The sequence below is a fragment of the Oxyura jamaicensis genome, chromosome 28 (genome assembly GCF_011077185.1).
Source record: "Oxyura jamaicensis isolate SHBP4307 breed ruddy duck chromosome 28, BPBGC_Ojam_1.0, whole genome shotgun sequence".
Classification (NCBI taxonomy): Eukaryota; Metazoa; Chordata; class Aves; order Anseriformes; family Anatidae; genus Oxyura; species Oxyura jamaicensis.
Window position 1 is genome coordinate 2810792 of NC_048920.1, and position 19263 is coordinate 2830054.

Consider the following 19263-nt stretch of genomic DNA (forward strand, 5'->3'; position numbering starts at 1 on the left):
GGAACTGAGCGCCGGGGGCGGGGCCGCGGCCAACCGGGAGCGCGGGAGGGCCCCGCCGCCCAACCGGGACCCGAGCGGGGACCCCCCCCCCCCCGGGTCCGGCTCGGCACGGCACGGCCCGGCCGGGCACGGCACGGTCCCTTCGGTCCCGTCCCGCAGCGAGGGGTCAAAAGGGGTCCGGTGGGAGCCCCCGTGGTGGGTGGGAAGGGTCTCCCGGTAGCCCCGGTACCGGAGGGACCATTAGGTTGTTTGGAAACGGCACCGGGAACGGGCCGGTGCTGGGTGTGCGAAACGAGCGGGAGGCGCGAAATGTCGCCTCGTGGCTGCCCTCCTAGCAGCCATCTTCCAAAGGCGCAGCGGCAGCGCCGAGCACGCCACGGGGCGCGTCTCCGCCGGGAGCTCCAAACCTTACCGGGAGCTCCAAACCTTACCGGGAGCTCGAAGCCTTAACCGGGAGCTCAAGGCCCCGCTGTGGTGCTGAGAGAGGCCTCCAAGATCCGAGCCGCCAGCTGCCGAGCCCCCGGGCCGGGAGCGGTGCCGGTGCCCGTGGTGCTGTGCCGGTGCTCGTGGTGCTGCGCGTGGTCCCCTCGAAAACGTGGCCGCGGGTGCTGCAGCGGGGCCGCGGGACGGAAAGAAGCGCTGGTCCTGGAGGGTGTTTTCCTCCGAACTTGTAACCCTACGAGGAAATGAGAAAGGATAAAGGGTGTTTAGGATGGCCGTTCGGTGGAGTGAACTGCAAGCAGGGGATTTACCGCGAGGTTTCCGAGAAACTGAATCGGATTTAAAGTATAAAAGTAGGGGAATTGGCGATTGTGGGGGACAGACCCCGGGGTGGGGCAGTGTCGGCGGCGGGCAGGGCTCCGCCACGAGTGGCTTCAGCAGCACCGCCACCCGCCCAGGCCCAGCCGAGCGGCCCTGCCGGCCTCGGCGGACAAAGAGAACACGAGAGGCGCCGAAGCTAAATGCAGAGCAGTATTTCCCGTGGTACGCCCCCCCGCGCCCACAGACACAGAGCTGAACTCTCGTATGCTTCAAAAAAAAAACCTGTGAAGTCAGTGGGATGTGGCACCCACCTGCCCCCCTGTTTTCAGGCTGCCCTGGTGGGTGTGCAGTAAACGAAGGCCTCCCTAAGCAGCGTGTGTCCCTCTCGGGCTCCCCTGCCCTCTTAGGATCTGTTGGGGATCCCACAGCTAAGCCACGGATCCCAGGTTGAAAGTCACTGGCCTGGATTAGGTTAGTACCAAAGGTTAGGCATGTGTCAACGCACAAAAGCCTTGAATCTGACCTGCGACCTGCAGCAGTCAGGCTTCATTTCCTCCCACATCTGAAGGCTTTGCCTTGCAAGAAAGTCATTCCCCCCCTCTCCCCCCCCCTCCCCATAGGTGCACAAATTCTTAACCTTGACCTACAGCAGCAGCACACCCATTGCACAACCCAAAGGGGTTATCAGAAGTTAGAGACCTGGCAGGGAGCAGGGAGAAAGGCTGAGCAGTGGGAAAACAGTTTGCACCCTTTTAAGGGCAGGTCCCACACCTAAGTGCGTGATCCAGGTTGGGATCTTCTGGGCTGGAGTTGGAGGCAGTGCTGTTTAACAGCGCACCTGGATCCACATTGTCACCCACCTGTCCCATTTCCAGAGGAGCGGAGAACCCACATCCCTCACCAGACGCAAGACGGTTTGACAACAGACGTTTACTACCCTCTTTCAGTCTCTTCTCGGCATCGTTCACACCTCTGTAAAGTGCTACAAAAAGTTCAAGAAAAGCCACTTTAACATACAGACCCGACCCTTCTTTCCTTGAGTAGTCCGTGTCCCATTAAGCTCATGCACAAGGAATGTATATTTAACCAGCTATTCGGGTCAACTTTCTGACGCTCAGATGCTAAATATGTTTCTGGTGGCACCTTATCACCTCGCATTTGACTCTCCCGTATGCCCCATCTCACGTCCACATCAGAGCCACACTGCACGTGGCCAGGTGCATCGCGCACACACGTCCTTCTGCCCTCGGTGATCCCCACCACAGCGCAGGGAACGCACTTTTACCGTAACGCAGGGGCTGTTCAAGGAAAGGGCTTGTGTATGGTGACTTGTCGCATCCCTAGAACTGTCAGGGTCAGGAAGCAAGAAGTGCAGTTTCTGAAGAAACTTTTACTCATTCAGTGAATCCACACAGTGCAGAAGCTGTGCTGTGCTGCATCCTACACGCTCCTCAGTTGGGTCTACAAATCGCTTAAAATAAGGCTCAATTCTAGATCATTTTAGTAGTAGAACGCTGTTTTCGTTACAAGTTAAGTTATGCATGCCCTCATTTTAAGGTCCTTTCTTCTATCAAAACAAGAACATTGCCAGAGGAACTCATAGAGCACTTCTGACGCGAGATAAAGCCCTGGGAGCTTCAGCTTTCCACAGACTGTCCGAAAAAAAGGAAGGTGACTTCCCCGTGCTGCAGTTGTCTAAGAGGCTGGTGAGTTTTAGTTTTCTCCCTTTCAGATTGTTTTAGGCATTTCTGTCTTTCAGAGTTCGAATTCTGATTGAAAACACTTCTGCCATCTGGCAAATCCTCCATGCTGCGAGGAAACAATATCTCGGTTCATCTGCCAGCAGGGATATCCAGTTCAGTTCATGAAAATTTAAAGCAGCGTTGCATTCATTTGCAAAACGATGCAGCCAGCAGGACAAACTTTCAACAGTCTCCTTGTTCAAAGTGAAGCTTTGGCACAATGTGTCAGGAGAAATGCAAGTCCAGGTGTGCACCTAAGGAACAGCAGCTGATAGGCATGATTAAAGCAAGTCTTGCATGAAGAAGTGATAGCCAGTCTCAACAGTTCCGAGGGGGGCAGATTTATCCGTGTGGGCAGGACGGTCTCCTCACTACAACCGCTGTGATTCACGCCGTCCATGCCCTACAATGCCTTTACACCACTTTCTGTCTAATATCTGAAGACACAAGAGAAATAGCAAGGCGTTTGGTCCCACAAAACTACAAGAAGCATCACAGCAAGGTGTACACTCAAAGTGTGTAAAAGGGTCACGGTAACAGCACAAAGCATAGCTTGCAGAAGGCCAGCTGGGATCAGGAGCGAGCATCTTCGACACCTTCCCCCAACCTCACTGGCTCCCCTCCGCGCTCAGCAGAAAAAAAAAAGGCTGCATCTGCTTTGTTCAAGAGACTTGTGGCTCTGAAATATCCCCGCTGTAGAGGAGATGCATTTATTGTTGCAAGAGTCCTTTGGCAGTCATGAAGAACACATGCAAGACCAGGTAAAGCAAACAGACTATTCTACTTTACAGAGGTGGAAAAAATATCAAGAACCGAGCCTTTGCCCCAGCTAGCTATCCAATGGCTTGCCCATCATCAATAGTTGAATCTCCTCATTAAAAAAATAATAATAATAAAAACTGTTTGATGTGCAAATAACTTAATTCTGTCTTCTGCTTTTCTTCTAAGAAAAATGTTTGGGGTTTTCTTGGAAGTTGGAAATCAGAATGTGGAAACCAGTGCAGGATGTATGTCCCAGATGGGGACATACAGAGCTATCCCATGATCCAGAGCCTTAACGTTTTGCTGCTCAATGTCCATGAACCCTCTCTCTGCTGAACCTTCTTCTTCCTCGTGGTGTTTAAGTGCCACCGTAAGCAAGTTCTGCCATCTGTGTTCTGGGCTCTGCACTGTGTTTCTCGTCAGGCACACCACGCACTGAGGCCTAACTCGCTGACTTGTGGGAAGTGCTCTGAGAGCCAGGACCCCCTGAACCACGACAGTTTGTCAGAGAAAACCAAGACAGCTGTCACATACTGCTTTTATTCAGTTTTCGTCTTTCATCTCAGGTGCTAACGTCAATGTTTTATGTTTGCAGATATGTACCCGTCGCGTAGCTTCTCCCAAGGACTAGTGATGATTCAGTCATGTCACGTTCAACACAGCAGGAGCCCCCCCAGGCTAAATAGCAGGGCCCATCTGGAAGGTCAAGCAGTCCCTGGGTGCGCTGGAGGTTTCCACGTGCATTGGGATGACACAGGGTCATGCTGCCTCCAGCAACAGGAGCTCATGAGATTTCATTTTCCTCTCCTTCCACAGGAGGCTCTTTGGTGATGGAAGCTCTCTGCTGCTGGAGCTGTGGGTCTGTGATTCTTCACACTTCTCCAGAGAGAAATTATTTGCCCTTATCTGCTTTGAACTCAGTCGTCCTGTATGAGATCTTCACCACTTCTTGGAGGACCAAAATGAAAAGATAATGCTTGAGTCCAGGGCTATTATTGCCCTCCTTAAAGACATGATGCTCCCCAGCACGGTGTCTCCTCCAAAGCTGCTACAAGCAAATCCAGAGGAAACGGGATCATGGAACACAAGAACGAGCTGGTGGAAACCGCTGACCTCCTGGGACCACACACGCATGGTGGGCAGGACGCCCACTGAGAAAGAGAGCAGCAGGAGTCTGTGTGAAATGCAAGACACCAGCATATCAGAGAAACCTTTCAACATGTGCACCAAGATCCAGCAAATGGAATGGGCGGTGCAAAATCAGTGTTCTGCTGTCGCCAGAGGAACGTGTTTTTGTTGAGATGCTCTTATAATTTCCAAAATAATTGGGGTATAGCTAGACAAACCCCGGGACTGGGGAGTGATGGAAAGGGAGTCTTGTGTCACTGATTACTGGGGAAGCAAAAGTAGAGGCCTCAGCAATGGCCTGAGGCAGAGAGGACACACTTAGCAGGGCCAGATAACATCTAACCTCTCATTGATTAAAAAACAACCGGCTTTTTTATGTTAACCCACCCCACCCGCACCTAAAGGTATGAAGCAAGAGCGCAGGAGTAGAGGGAGGAGCAGAACAGACACGTAGAAAACCAGCCAGCAGTCTGAAAACCAGCGGAAAGGTGAACTGGAAGACTGGGAGAGCAGCCAAGAAGCTGTTGGGACGTTCCCTGCAGTGAGGGCAAAGACAGCTGGGGCTCGGGGCAGGGACCTGCCCGAGCTGCTGCCGCCTGCCCATGTGCTGGGGAAGCTGCTGGGGGGGATCTGGGGCTGGGAAACCCTCCGGGGGAGGTGGGCAGCAGGAGGCATGCAAGTCCTGTTACGGCTGAGGCAGGGCGAGGGCAGCAGAGAGCTGCAGCATGTCCTGGACTAGGAAACCGCTTTGAAGGCTTGGGGAGACCAGGGGGCTGGTTGGAAGGCAAAAGCTGAGCTGCAGCTTTTGGTACTTCACCAGCAAATTGCTTGCAGAAGGCCACAGCACTCTGAGAGACGTTGCCTTTGGAGATCACCATGCAAAGACCGGTGGATGGTACTGACAGGTGGGCAGCACAGGACAGGATCCAGCACGGAGTCTCCTGCCCCACAGCCCTGACTCCATCGCTCCCTGCCCTGGGTCAGCGCTGCAGGACTGGCGCGAGGACACTCAGCGTTGATTCAGGCTGTGGCCTTGGACGAGGCTGCTGTGAGGAGCACCACCGACTGCTGCAGCTGACAGGAAGCTAGAGCATGAGGGGCTGGGTGCTTTGAGGTGACGTTATTAGCTATTTCTGTTTCTGAAACTATTTCTGCAACTGCTACCCAAAGGATCGCTCACTCCCAGCAAGAGGAAGTGGTCAGGCAAGAGGACACAAAGACAGGAACATGAGCCAGCAGAGCCTCCGGGCAGCGGAGGCTGGCATGGCTGTCACCACACATCTTCAGGACCTTACAAAGGTCCAAAGGTCCAAAAAATGGCAAAGACCACAGGCTGACTTGTCGCCCCAGTGGGCTCCAGACACCACCGTTCCAGAGGGACACCTGAGCAGCACAGAGCTCCTTCTCAAGGAGTCTGCTGGAAGCCCAAGGGCTTTGCTTGGCTGAGCCAAGGAACAGAAATCAGAGCTACGCATGCCTCACCCATGAATCATGTCTTCTCGTGCCTGTGTATGTGCCCTGGGGAAGGTGACCACAGCATCCCGGCAGATTACTAATGGAGTAAAGGCCACGGAAGATCAACAAGATCATGTCCACTGCAGTAGATGAGCACTGGCAGAGGAGGTGCCACATGGGGCCTCTGGGCCCTGAAGAGATGATGCTGAGCTGTGACACACCACAGAGCAGGGGAAGGAATCGGGCCTAGTGCTGGGGACCCAGCATAAGGGCCTGATCCTTCAAATCCTCCACACACCTGCATGTTTCCCTCTCAAGAGGGCTGGGACAACTGAGAAGCATGTAGCTGGAGATGCCTTGTCCACTGGCAGAGCCCAGGACACGGCTGAAACAAGAGCTGTACTGCTAGCAGGGCTGCAGAGGAGCAGGGTTTCCTGGCTGCCGACAGACACGGGAGACAGGGGGTAGTGTCTGGGATCCTTACCAGAGGGATTCTGTCCCTGTCTCGATGCTGCAGCACATGCACAAAGGCTGCAGAGTTACTGGTGCAATGCTGCCCGTTGTGGGAAGCACTGCCTGGTGCCACAGGGCTCGCTCGCTCCAGCCAACACGACTCCCTTGCTCTTCCCCAAGCATGTTTCTCTGCCTCCTCCTACACCCTTCCCACGCCCACCAAACTTCTGAACTGATTTTTATCTTCGCTGTAAGTATACGGTATACATACAGTACCAAGAATCACAGACATGATCGTGCAAACCTTTGCTCTGAAATTACAGGCTCCCAAATTTCGGAGTTCTGATACTGCAGGCAGGTCTACCACTGATCAGGAGCTCCAAGCACTGGTATTTTGTCCTGGGTCACTAAAATCACACTCCAGATATCAAGCATTGTCTCATTAATTATAATTGCTGTTGTTATCTCATGCAAACCACCTGCCACTTACACGGCACATGGGAATCCTCACTTCTGCACGCATTTATCTGCGCTACATTGCAAGGCACACGAAGATGTACCGTCCCGATAGTGCTGTTTTACCCATTCAGGTGATGAAATATAACCTGCCTTGTGACACTTTCACCATCACCACCACAACTGGCGTGCTCAGGCACTTCACACCCATGAATCAACTGACAATTTGCATCACTGACATTTGACCTGAGGACATAGCCCACTGCCCATACACAGGACAAACATTGAGAAAAACATAGGGCTCATTTCTTGATTCCCGGTTCCTGAAATTAAAACATTTCATCATATCTTCAAAGGATAGACAAGAGCATCCATCCTTTCCCCTGTACACATCACAGTCTATAAAAGCCACCATGCAATACCTGCTCATCAGCCTAAGAGTTAACACAGGACATTGAACACTTCAAATTTGCAACTTAACCTGTGAAAAGAATGAGATCAAGGGAGGGACCATGCATTGCCGGGGAGTTTGTTAGATGACAGGTCCCCAGATTAAGCTAGAATAGTAAGTTTACTTCACAGAGACATGCACAAAAAGTCTTCTCATCAGTGCAGGTGGTAAACCATGAGGCAAAAGCCGCAAGTTGTAGCTGGAGTTCAGAGTGAACATCAGGAAAGCTTCTTCATTAGGAGCCTACTGTGGTACTGGCTGTGTGAGGTCTCCATCCCTGGGAAGATTTTCAAGACTCAGCTAGACAAAGCCGCCCGGCTGACCTGAGCCACGCAGGGTAATGGTCCTGCCTCAAGCTGCAGGTTAGACTGCCAGACCTGCAGAGGTCTTCTTCAGCCAACAAGTCCACGGCAAGGCTGACTCAAGTAAGGAGGGGGATTCCTTTTAACCTCAAAGCTGAGAAGTGATCATTGTCAACATTTTTGTTAGCTTAACAGCATATTTTCAAAACACGTTGACGATCCCATTGCCTCCATGGCTTACCGTGGGCAATGCAGAGAAGAGACCCAAGGTCTGCTGCATTCACTGGCCAAAAACAAGGTGACTCAAACAGTTTAATAGCTTTAGAAGACCTTAGATAATTCTTACCTGTGCCTCAGTTTCCTCCCCCACGGATCTCAAAAACAGACAACAGGAAGCTTAATTGATAGCTTCAAAGCAGCTTTTGAGATCTGAAGATGAAACACAAAGAGAAAATCAAAACATTGACTAAAAAAAAAATCATTATTTATTATTTTTACTAAAGAGCCCCAAATTCCCCCAGCCAAGCTCAGAGTCCTGCATTGCTGGGCACTCTGCAAATATACAAATGAAAGGCGACTCCTGTCTTGAAAATCACTGCAGACTTGAGAAGCGGCACGTTTCATCACCACGCATTTGCCGTAGCCAGCCACCGGCTTTGAGCAGGACATGTCTTACTCCTCTGGTAGTTACAGCACCCTTGCTGCAGGGGAGGAGAGATTTGCCAAGGAAACACCGTGGCTGAGTCACAGTCCCCATGCCTGCTTCTCTGGGCCTTCTTGACAATGCCCGGTGCCAGGTGAGAAGCAGCTGAAGAGCAGCTGTAAGCACGCTGAGCCGCCCAACCCGCGCACTTTCCAACCACATTCCTGGCTGCTAACACAGCCGCTCTTCAAAAAACCCAAGGGCGAGCTGCCTGCTGCCGGTGGCTGCCCCTGCACACCCTGGCATGGGAGGGAAGCAGCCCGAATCCTGCTCCAGCACCTCCCAACCTGCGCCAGACCCCAGGCTGGGTACGTTTCACCCCATGCTGGGCACGGTGGGCGCAGCCCACGCTCGGACCCCCTTCCCTAACAGCGTGCTGTCGGTGGGTTTGCAGGAACGCCTCACTCTGTCTGGGCCTCGCCGAGCTCCCAGAAGCAAGGAACTGCCTTGGGCACGGCATGGCGGCGGGCGGCAGCGCCCAGCTCCGAGATGCGCGTGGGGCTGTGGGTACAGGAGCAGCACTGGGGGGCTGATGGCCGGGCCCCCTCCCCAACCACCGGGTCAGGCCCATCTCCCCCTGTCCCCCGTCTCCCCCTGTCCCCATGTCCTGTAGGGCCCCCTGTGAGGCCCCGTCACCCACAGCCCCCTTCTGGGGGCCACCCAGCCCCGTGCCCCCACCGCCCCAGGCTCCTCACAGGAGCCCCCCCATGCCCACAGCTCCCACCCCTCCCTCCCCATTGGCCAGGGAGGCGCCTGCCGTGTCCCAATTGGCTCCCTCAGCTGCTCGTCAGGCCCGTGGGGTATTTAAGCGGGGCGAGGCCCAGTCTTACCTGTGCTGCTGGTGCTGGTGGAGCTGTGTGGGCAGGTGAGGCAGGGCTGCCGGGGAGGGTGTTGGGGTTCGGGGAGGGTATTGTGGCTTGGTGCCACGTGGGGGGCATTGGGGGGTCCCCAAGGCTGGCTCCTGCTGTCCAGGAGGGATCTGCAGTACCTTGCTGTAGGGGGCTCTTTGCAGCCTTACTGGGGTGGAGGGCTGGGGTCTGAGCTGGCTCCATCTTTGGAATCAGTTCCTGGTACTGGGGGAGAGCCCTGAGGCTGTAACACCCCTCTGAGGGGATGGGTTCCCCCATTGCTGCCCATGGGGTTTCTCCATCTCCCCAAGAAGGCACAGGGCCATGCGTTGTCACTGCTGCTTTCTGCTGTCTGGGGGTGGGAGGGTGACTTGGGGAGGGCCATCTTCAGCTGGGCTTCCTGAGAGCCGCAGGTGGCATCTCCCAGTGTCTGTGCCGCATGTGGCGTGTCTTAGGAAGGAGGTGAAAGGCTTCAAATGCTTCCTAGAGACTTCTTCTAGCCCTGAGATGAGCTGTTGGCAGCAATACAGACCCCTGAGCCGTGTGCAGGCAGCTGCAGGTCTGAAAGCTCCTCTACACGTGTTGGCTGGTGGAGACGAAAGCAGGGCGAGGGGTCCGCAGGAGGAGGCTCTCCCACGCGGGGAGCGCGTGATGTGGGCGCCCGACAGGACATCGCCGCTGACTTGCGATCAGCTGGGCGATGCTTGCGATCAACTTCCTGTTGACAGTGCCGGCAGACCTGCCTGCAGCTATTTCACAGGGATGATCAGCAGTGTAGGCATGCTAATGGTGTTAACGAAGGGGAGGGCTAAAGTGACAAGGTAACTTCTCCCTTGCTCAAGAGCAGCCCTGTCTGCAGAGGGAGGCTGTGGCCTTGCACCGTTCTGCTGGCTTGCTGGAATGAGCACTTGACAAACTTGCTTGGTGTTTCTCAAGACTAACAGGATTCTTTATGTGGCTGTGAAGGACTCTGTTTCTGCAGTTGGTTCTGCTGAAACTGCCAGATTAAAGTGGCTGTCACTGACCCAGCAGGGTATGTTTCTTGCTCTGCAAGTTACAGGTGCAGCCCAGAGCCCTGGGAGTTCTGTGCTCATGGTATGATCTGTAAATGGGAAATATGGGAAAGCCCAGCCTTACTTCAGGGAAGAAGGAACAGGGTTTTCTAGGAGCTTGGGTAGCTTAAGGGCTAACCATCTCAAGGAGATGCTTAGTAAAAGCCACTGGATGTGATGTTTAATTTCACTTGGAACTGGGGCAGCGAGCAATCCCTGCCTCCCACTAAAATAGTGGCACTGGTCTTTGAGGTTCCCTCATGCTGCTGACCTTTCCAGAAAGGTGGTAGAGGTGTAATCCTGCCAGCAATTCTGAGTCTTACATCCCAGGGTCAAAGCCTAAATCACCTAATTCCCCTCCTAAATCTAACTCTGCTTTCTGAGCATTTGCAAATGCCTCCCTTGGCCGTGGGCAGTGCCGTTCCCCCCTGCAGCAGGCATCCTGTGACCCTGTTCTGCATTTAGGGTAACTGGGGTATCGGTGGCAGATCTGGAGAAGAATGCAAGTGAGTGCTTTAACCACAAATTAACACCTCTGCCCCGATTAGCCCTACCTGCTCATATCTAAATTGCTAAAATTAGCCCTGTTTTTAATGCTCATTAAGGAGCTGATGGTTAAGCTATTGAACTAATCATGGTAGCTATGGCTCAATCACTTTTCCCAAAATAAAACAACTCGGGTTTTCTTCCTCTTCAACATCCCACCTCTCTATCCACAGGACAGTGCAACACAGGCTAGCTTCATGGGGCAGAGCTTGTTTCAACAGGGAATAATAAAACCTTCTGCATGTTAAAGATCTAATTTTATGTATGCTGGGCACTGTCAGAAGCAGAGATGAGGGGAGCTGCTTACCCCAGCAGAAAAGTACTCTTCTGCCAGGCACTGCAGTGGCTGTGACAGTCTGGCCCTTCGGTGTGCTCGTGCCAGGGCTCTTCCACCACATTCAGGCTTGCGCTGAGTTGGGCAACGACCAGTGGCTGTGTTATTGTGCCATGCCAGAAGTGTGCCCTGAGTTTCATCTTTCCGAAACTACCTAGTCTGAGAACTTTTTCCAGCAGTGACCTAACATTTCTGATGGAGCAATGGCACGAAACCATTGTCAGGGCAAAGCTGCTGTGAGAATTGCCCGGTTGGTGTGAAACAAACCAAGCGGTGATGCTGCTTTCAATTTCCTGCGTGTTTTCCCATGCGTGGGGCTGTGGGCTGGCAGACAGGACATCTCTGGGATTTCTGTTTGCAACTGCCACGGCTCAAAGCTGTGCCTTTCCTCGAAAGGAGTGTGAAACAGTTGTTGTGGAGCTTCTGAGTGCTGGGCTTTCCTGTGATCTCTGGGCAGAACAAGGGCTGCTCAGTACTTGTGCAGGGGAGAGCACAGAAAGAGAAAACAAAACCATGCTGTCCGTATGACTCATGACCAGTCCACAGCACAACTACTGGCATTGCAACACACCCGGATTCTTCCTCCAGAGGAGAGCAAACCATGTTCTAACACGATAGTGCTGTGAGGATTGCCACTGACAGTTGCATCCATAATTAAGGTGGGCTCCTGGTATCACAGAGGTTGATTCTAGCCTTATACTAGTTCTTACATCAACCAAGGAGTTACTCCGGATTTATGCTAGCAACTAGAGTATTTTCATTTATTTCTCCTCCAGTGTGTTCTCTGTATGCCAACTGTGGCACTGAGGCTGGTAAGACATGCTGTGGTTTAAGTTTTTTCCACCTGTCTAGAAGTGAAGCAACTCAGCCAAGGGGTTGTTTGGAATGGTGTTGAAATAGTTGTGCTTTGCCCTGCAACAGCTCCGCAGACTCATTCAGCCTACTCAGCTTCAAGAAAACAAAGTTATTCTTGTGCTGCTGAGGAACAAGTAAGTGAGCAAACCGTGTGGACTTTGGGACCGAGGCTTTGCATTCAAGCCCTGTTTATGCTTGGAGCAGTCTTCGAGAAGTTCTACCAGGCTGCTGGAGTGCAAGCTGTATTTCACGTGGTGGTGTACTAGGCAGCCCTCTGGGCAGGTTGGTCACCAGGAATGCCCAGAAGGGTGCTGGCTCTGGGCTCCCTACTGGAGAGGATGGAGGTGCCTATCTGTGCTAACTCTTGCTGTGGACAGGTAGTGCTTGGCACCCCTGCCCTGAGTCTCACTGAAATGCCAAATAGTTGCATGTGTAACTTGGTAGGCTGTCAGGCCCCGTGGCATTACCTGCTGAGAATTTCCTTAGTTGTATTGTCAGCCCAGAGCCAGAAAATATTTTTCACTGTTTGTTCTCCAGCTTTCCTGGTCCCAGAGCAAATGGGAACCTTACCTAAGTCAAAGTTGATCTGTGACACAGTTTTTCTTGTCATCAGGTAGCTTTCTTGGCAAAGTCTGCCAAGGAGCCTGGAGTTGCTCTTGGCTTGGGAATCCTTTTTTTCCCCACTGGAAAATGCTGTAGGAATTGTAAGAACAGGGATTAACTGGAATGGGAGGGAAGCAGATACTGCAATGAAGAACAAGTGTGCTGAAGTCCCTGCTGTGCCTGACTGAGGCAAGATGAGATGTAATATTGGATTTATCGTGATACTGGGGTGTCCAGATACCACTGCAGTTCCATGCTGGGGAGGTCTATATTCATTCAAGATATTGCATCATTTTTATACTTCAACTTTTGTAGTCTCATTACCTAATGAGAACGCTTCTAGGACTTAGTATCAAGGGAAATAAGGAGAAATTTGCCCTGTAGTTCTCCTAGCTAGGATGTAGGGCGAGGACACAAGCTTTGAAGTAGATGGCTGGAATGCTACAGCAGCAAAACATGACCTGCTATTTTAGGAAAACTCAAACATTTTCATACCTCTTCCAGAGCTGTGGGACTTCCTGTTGCTGGAGTTGGTAGTGATGATAAAGAGGTGTAGTGGGACTACTCTAAAATTAGTAATTAAAATGAAAATAGAGTATTGGGAAAGTTCAGCTGTTTCTTCAATAGCTCATAATATGAACCGGATAATGGAGTATAAAACAATGAGTTCATCTTATGTAATTTTAGTTTTCATTTCAAAACTTACGGTAGGTAGATTTCATCAGGGTTTAGTACAGCAGTAACTTATGTCTGAGGCAATGTTCATGTGGCTTATGCCACTCAACTTGCGTCTGCAGGGTGCAGCTTTCCTTCATTCCAGTCCTTGGGCAGTAAAGAGCCTGTGCAGTGGGAAGCTGAACTAGGAGTATCTTTAATGTTACACATTCTCTACAAAATTTCTCACCCACTTCTGATCCCGCATCTTTGAAGCGAGTCAGATGTTACCACTAAGTAGGATGCTTTGTTGAAAGTATTTAGCTGTGTGGGGATTGAGGGATGGGACCAAGTACAGTTGTCTTGTCCTGTACAAGCATTTGGACACCATAACTTACAGAGCCTCTCAAATATATCTTCACTTTTCATGTAAGAAAGACTAGTGATTCCACAAGGTTCCTGCGCTGTGCTGGATCTTGATTTTGTTGCCCTCTGCTTTTCACTGGTATTGGTAGGACTGTAGCTCACTTGAGGAAACTTAAGTTGTACTCTGACTACTTCTAACCTTTCAGCTGCAGTTGACTTCACTATGGCATCCAAGAAGACCACACAGAATCTGCCAGAGGCTGGGGGACAGCAGCAAGAGGTAGGTGCCAGACAGGTGGGTACTGAAACATGCAGCAGTTAAGCTACCTGCTGACAGCTATGGTGGTTAGCTAACTTGTGTCAGCATCTCAAAACCACACTGGGAGCAGCAGGAAAAATTAACCAAGTGAAGCTGTGGCTAAATCTAAACTCAATACCAAAGCTAACTTTTCTTGCTCAAGAAAAAATTCCAGGGCTGGCTCAAGTAATGCAAATAACTCTGAAATGTTAGCTGTTATCAGTCCTATTTCTACATCTGGGCTTGATGGTGCTAAAACCCAGTGACTCAGCAGTGACAAGTGCAGAGCTCCAACTTCTAATCCTGGCTTGCTGCTGACAAGGATTTGTCTTTGGGCAAATCCCTTCAACTCTGAACGTAAAAAGGGTGATGAGATGGACTGGGTGTTGCCGTAGAACTTCTAGTGTCTTGTATTCACTCCTCAGCTTGAGGCTGTCTCTCAAAAGTCACTTCTCTCTGGTTTTAGAGTGCTGTCAATCGGGTGACCAGCCTGCCCTTGCTCAACTCTGCATTCAACCTGGTCTCATCTGCCTACAACCACACCAAGGAGACACATCCTTGCCTCAGCGGTGTCTGCAATGTGGCTGAGACTGTGGCTGCTGTTGCAGTAGGGAGTGTGGTCGGTGGGGCACAGCCCATACTGAACCAGCTCGAGCCACAAAGTAAGCAAGGAGGCTGGGGAGACCCTCCCTGCACGGAAGGGAGTAGGTGGCAGGGGAGCTTCAGGGGCCTGTCGGGTGACATCCATCTCCTTTAGCACACCGGTCAAGTTAATTACAGTACTGAGTCATCCACTGTTCCCCGCTGTTCCATATATCCACTGAATTTGATGGACTTGATATGACTAGCAGAAGTGAAGCTTGGCCTCCTGTCTGCGGTTTCTTTAAGTCAATAAAAACTACTCACCCTTTTTTCACTGTTCTGAGCTATGAACACCCCCATCTGGTAGTATCCGTGTCCCTTCTGGATATTGCTCAGTCTCTTATCCCAACCCTTTAACTGTCCTGCTCACCAGAGACAAGTACTATACTGCGCTTGGAGTGAGGAGCAGCCAACTGCTGGAAAGCTGGGAAGGCAAAATGGAGCCTGCCTGAACTGAAAGGCTCGCTCACTTCTTAGCGAGACACCCCACACATACAGCACCCAAGAGCAGTGACTTTCATTTGTGTTCATAAGTATCCCGTGTTAGTCATTATAGGGTCATAAATCCCTTTCCAAACTGAAGACTAAACTGGTACCTCTCCTTTTTGTCTAGTTGCACTTGTAAATGAATATGCTTGTAAAGGATTGAATCAGCTGGAGGAGAACTTGCCGTTCCTTCAACAGCCAGCAGATAAGGTAAAGTAAAAGCTTTTCCTGGGGAAGCCATGGCTTGCTTTCTTGTTTCATGGAACTCTTATGTGTTAAGAAGAACTTGGGGAAATAAACTTGAGCAGAACTGCTTTGTGAGGTCAGTCTCTGGTATGGGCTAGGGGACTTACTGCTGGCTGATGAGGGCTGGGGATATGGCTTCAGTATGTGGGAATGAACACATCCATGTGGGAAAATACAACTGTATTTACAAGAACACAAGCACAGCTTAGTCATGTGCAAAAGCTACTTCAGGGCTTATTTCAGGAGAAAATAAATCTATGACCCTTCCTGTTGTAGGTAATCTCAGACACCAAGCAGCTGGTTTCCACCAAAGTGATATCTGCCATGGATGCCGCCTGTGAGGCGAAAGAAGCAGTGGCTGATAAAGTGACTGAAGCTGTGGATCTCACTAAAAATGTTGTTGGGGACAGCGTTAAGCTGACCAGGTCAGTGGTTGCCTCCAGCGTTAGCAGTGCTGTGGAGGCTGCTCAGGGTGCCAAGGACCTCATGACCAACAAGGTGACGGAGGCTGTGGACCTCACTAAACACATCGTGGAGGACAGCATTGGGCTGACCAGGTCTGCAGTGGCATCTACTATTGTCAATGCTGTGGAGGCTGCCCAGGGTGCCAAGGAGCTCATGACCAACAAGGTGACGGAGGCTGTGGACCTGAGTAAGCACATTGTGGAGGAGAGCGTTGGACTGACCAAGTCTGCAGTTGCCTCCACTATTGTCAATGCTGTGGAGGCCGCCCAGGGGGCCAAGGACCTCGTGACCAACAAGGTGACGGAGGCTGTGGACCTCACTAAACACATTGTGGAGGACAGCGTTGGTCTGACCAAGTCTGCAGTTTCTTCCACTATTGCCAGTGCTGTGGAGGCTGCCCAGGGTGCCAAGGAGCTCATGACCAACAAGGTGACGGAGGCTGTGGACCTGAGTAAGCACATCGTGGAGGAGAGCGTTGGACTGACCAAGTCTGCAGTGGCATCTACTATTGTCAATGCTGTGGAGGCTGCCCAGGGGGCCAAGGAACTGGTGACCAACAAGGTGACAGAGGCAGTGGATCTAACTAAAGTGGCTGTGCAGGATGGTGTTGAGAAGACCAAATCAGTGGTCACTTCTACAGTCAATATAGCCCTGGATGCTGCATATAACACCATAGCTAGCAAAATAAATACGGCCCTTGAGCAGAGCAGAGAGGCCATCCAGGAGAGTGTGGAGATAACTAATGCAGTGGTGAACAACAGTGTAAGCAAAGCCAGGGCGGTGGGCCAAGCAGTGGCAGGTGGTGTAGAATCTGTCCTGGGCATATCAGAAGATCTGGTGGATCACTACCTCCCCATGACACAAGAGGAACTAGGTGAGAAAATGGTTAACTGGCGGTTGTAAATGCAAAGCCTTTCCTACCTGACTAGAGAGCACCTGATGCTGCAAGTCATCTCAAGTAGGCAGGTAGCTCTGAATTTGTCATCAACTTGGCTTTGTCAACATTGACTGTCCACGTGCTGCAGGACAGAGTTCAAGCACTTGCTAGCTGTTTCTTGCCCTTTAGCCTCAAGACAAATCTGTGGGTGCCTGCTTCAACCTGTCTTCAATCTGTCAAGTCTGCTTATCTGGAGAGAACCCTGAGAGGGGACTAGCCTACCTTTGACATCTGAGCAACTGCAAATGCCTAGTGTTTATACAGCAAGCTTCAGCCTTCGTGTCTTGCAATGGGAGCTCTTACCTCTTTTTTTCCCTGCTCTTCGCAGCTGGGGGAGTGGAGCACAGCTACATCTCTGTTCTTATTTCCTCCAGGTAAACTTGCCACTGCTGAAGGATTTGGTATGGCTTCTGTGGAGGAGCAGAAACAGCAGCAGAGTTACTTCGTTCGTCTGGGTTCCCTCTCTAACAAAGTCCGCCACAGAGCCTACCAGCACTCCCTGAACAAGCTGCAGCACGTTAAGCAAAGAATCCAGAACACTCTCTCACAACTACAGCTGGCAATAAACTTGGTACCAACAGTTTTTTTCCTTTTTCCTCCCATCTGTAGTCTTCCTGCTGTAATAACCAGATGTAGGTGCTTCTTCCATCCTGCACCCAGCTGCATGTCCTTCTGGGCCCCTCCCTGTCTGAAGTGCTTAGGACCACTTTTGCTTCACTGATTTTATGTGCTTGCAATACAACTCCACCTCTCATTTTTCCCATCAGATTGAATCTGTGAAAAAGGAGGCTGGCCAGAAGCTTCTGGATGGTCAAGAGAAGCTCCATCAGCTGTGGGTGGACTGGAGCCTGACCCAACCCAAGGGACCCCAAGTTAAAACAGCCTCCCAAGCAGAGGTATACCAATGCAGGTGTATGTAGCCTCTTGTGGATGGCGTGCATCTCATCTGCTATAGTAGTTGAGCTGTATTTCTTTCCCAGCAGATAGAATCACGGACTCTAACTATGCTGCATATCATCACCCAGCAGCTACAACGTGCTTATGAGAATCTGAAAGTCAGCATCCATGGCCTCCCCAGCAACATTCAAGAAGCCGTGCATCAGGCCACTCGAAATATCCGGAAGCTCCATACTTCTTTTTCCAGTGCTAAGTCCTTCCAGGACCTGTCTAGCACCACCCTGGCTGAGAGCCGGGACTATGTGGTAGAAGCCCAGGGGTCTCTAAATGACCTGCTTCAGTATGTAACTCAGAACATCCCTCTTAACTGGTTGGTGGGTCCCTTCAGGGCAATAGCGGAAGAGGATAGCAGAAAGGAGAAGAAAGATATGGCTAATATAAAATGTCCCGCCTTGGAAAAGGCTGCTACATCAAAGGAGGTGGCTAAGATGCCTGAAGAACCAAAGGGAGCAAAAACAATTCTGGGGGAAGTGTGTGAAGTACTAGAGAAAATAGAAGAGAAGCTAGAGAGAGACATGGAGGTGGAAATGGAGGTGGCATTGGCTGCAAAGGAGGTAGTAACTAAAGTAACTAATGTACCAAAGGATGATCTCTGAAAAAATCCATCCTCTCTGGCCGAGGCCCCTTGGCTAGAACATAACTTGGTCTTTTATTCTTGTGTCCAACTGCTGGTCATGCCAAGAGTGCCTGTCCCAAGCTGAGCAATACAGTAAGATGTAGGTTGTGAGACTTGATAACCAAGCAGGGGTGATTCCATATCTTGACTTTTTTTAAGCATGCTGCTCTGAAAGGGGAATCGGAGGGCCTGTACTTTGGACTTTTAAGTCAGCACAGCTGTGTGTGTGAGTGGCTAACTCTAGGTGAGAAGTGGTCTCAAGTTATTTTTAATGTTTTTTTTTAATGAATTCATCTAAGCTGTGGAGATTTTAAAGAGGATAATGCACTTGACCTTTAATAGTGTTTCCCTCCTACAAGTTTAAAACTACACACTACAGCTGCTACTTTCTGACTGTTGTGTTTCCTGAGAAGCTCAGCCCTGCAGCAGACCAGGAACAGCTGGGAGCAAGAGGCTTCTTCTCAAAAGAGACTTCACAGTCAGCAAAACAGTTGTTTTTTCACAGAGGAAACACTTTGCAAGGTGGGATTTTTCTTTTAAGGGTGCCAATTTGCAGTGGGACTGGCTTTCCTAGTCATGTAAATGACTTCAGGAATCCTCTGTGTGTAACTCTCAGTGATGTATTTTGCAGCTTTTGCCAGAAGTTATGCCATGTTGATAGATATTCAGTCATTAAAATAGAGATAGATACTGCTATTTTTTTTTTCCAAGCAAACAATACTTTGTAGTCATCTGTAATATAACTTAATCTGTCCTGGTATGGCACCATTGCTAGCACTAGAGTAATGGCAACGAGGCTTCAAAATAAAGCTTGAACTGCTGTCAAATAAATGTGTTCTGTGTGTAAAGCTGCAGCATTGTGTTCTCTCCCTGAGCTGTGAGTGGTGGGAAGCTTGCACTTAACAACTCCCTTCTTGTTATTCTCACCCAAATGCTCTGCCTCAAGGTTCAGAAGAAATGATTTTGGCAGGGCTCTGTCCTGGTATCTGGTACCTCTCCAGCCCTATCTCCCCTGTTTCATGCTGCCACCCCAGAAGCAATGCCGACAGCCTCTCCCTGGAGGAGAAGGTTGGTGCCCAGGCACAGCTTCTCTCACCAGCTTGGCTTAAATACTTCAATACCTCCGGGACGTTTCCTAGGGGAG

General features: G+C 50.8%; 1 protein-coding gene and 1 long non-coding RNA gene across 2 annotated transcripts; one reads left to right on the plus strand and one right to left on the minus strand.

Annotated features, from left to right (window-relative positions):
- Nucleotides 1-4554: 4554 nt before the first annotated feature.
- On the minus strand, nucleotides 4555-7952 carry LOC118179228. The gene is made up of 3 exons (XR_004756403.1): nucleotides 7858-7952; nucleotides 6148-7081; nucleotides 4555-6040 (listed from the first exon to the last, which is right to left on the minus strand). It is a non-coding gene; the product is annotated as an uncharacterized LOC118179228 (long non-coding RNA).
- A 1097-nt stretch (nucleotides 7953-9049) lies between these two features.
- On the plus strand, nucleotides 9050-18990 carry LOC118155421 (perilipin-3-like). The gene is made up of 8 exons (XM_035308687.1): nucleotides 9050-9079; nucleotides 13679-13752; nucleotides 14237-14432; nucleotides 15026-15108; nucleotides 15421-16483; nucleotides 16921-17117; nucleotides 17314-17442; nucleotides 17530-18990. The coding sequence occupies exons 2-8, from the start codon at nucleotides 13696-13698 to the stop codon at nucleotides 18097-18099; spliced, it is 2295 nt and encodes a 764-aa protein (XP_035164578.1). The 5' UTR covers nucleotides 9050-9079; nucleotides 13679-13695; the 3' UTR covers nucleotides 18100-18990.
- Nucleotides 18991-19263: the final 273 nt, after the last annotated feature.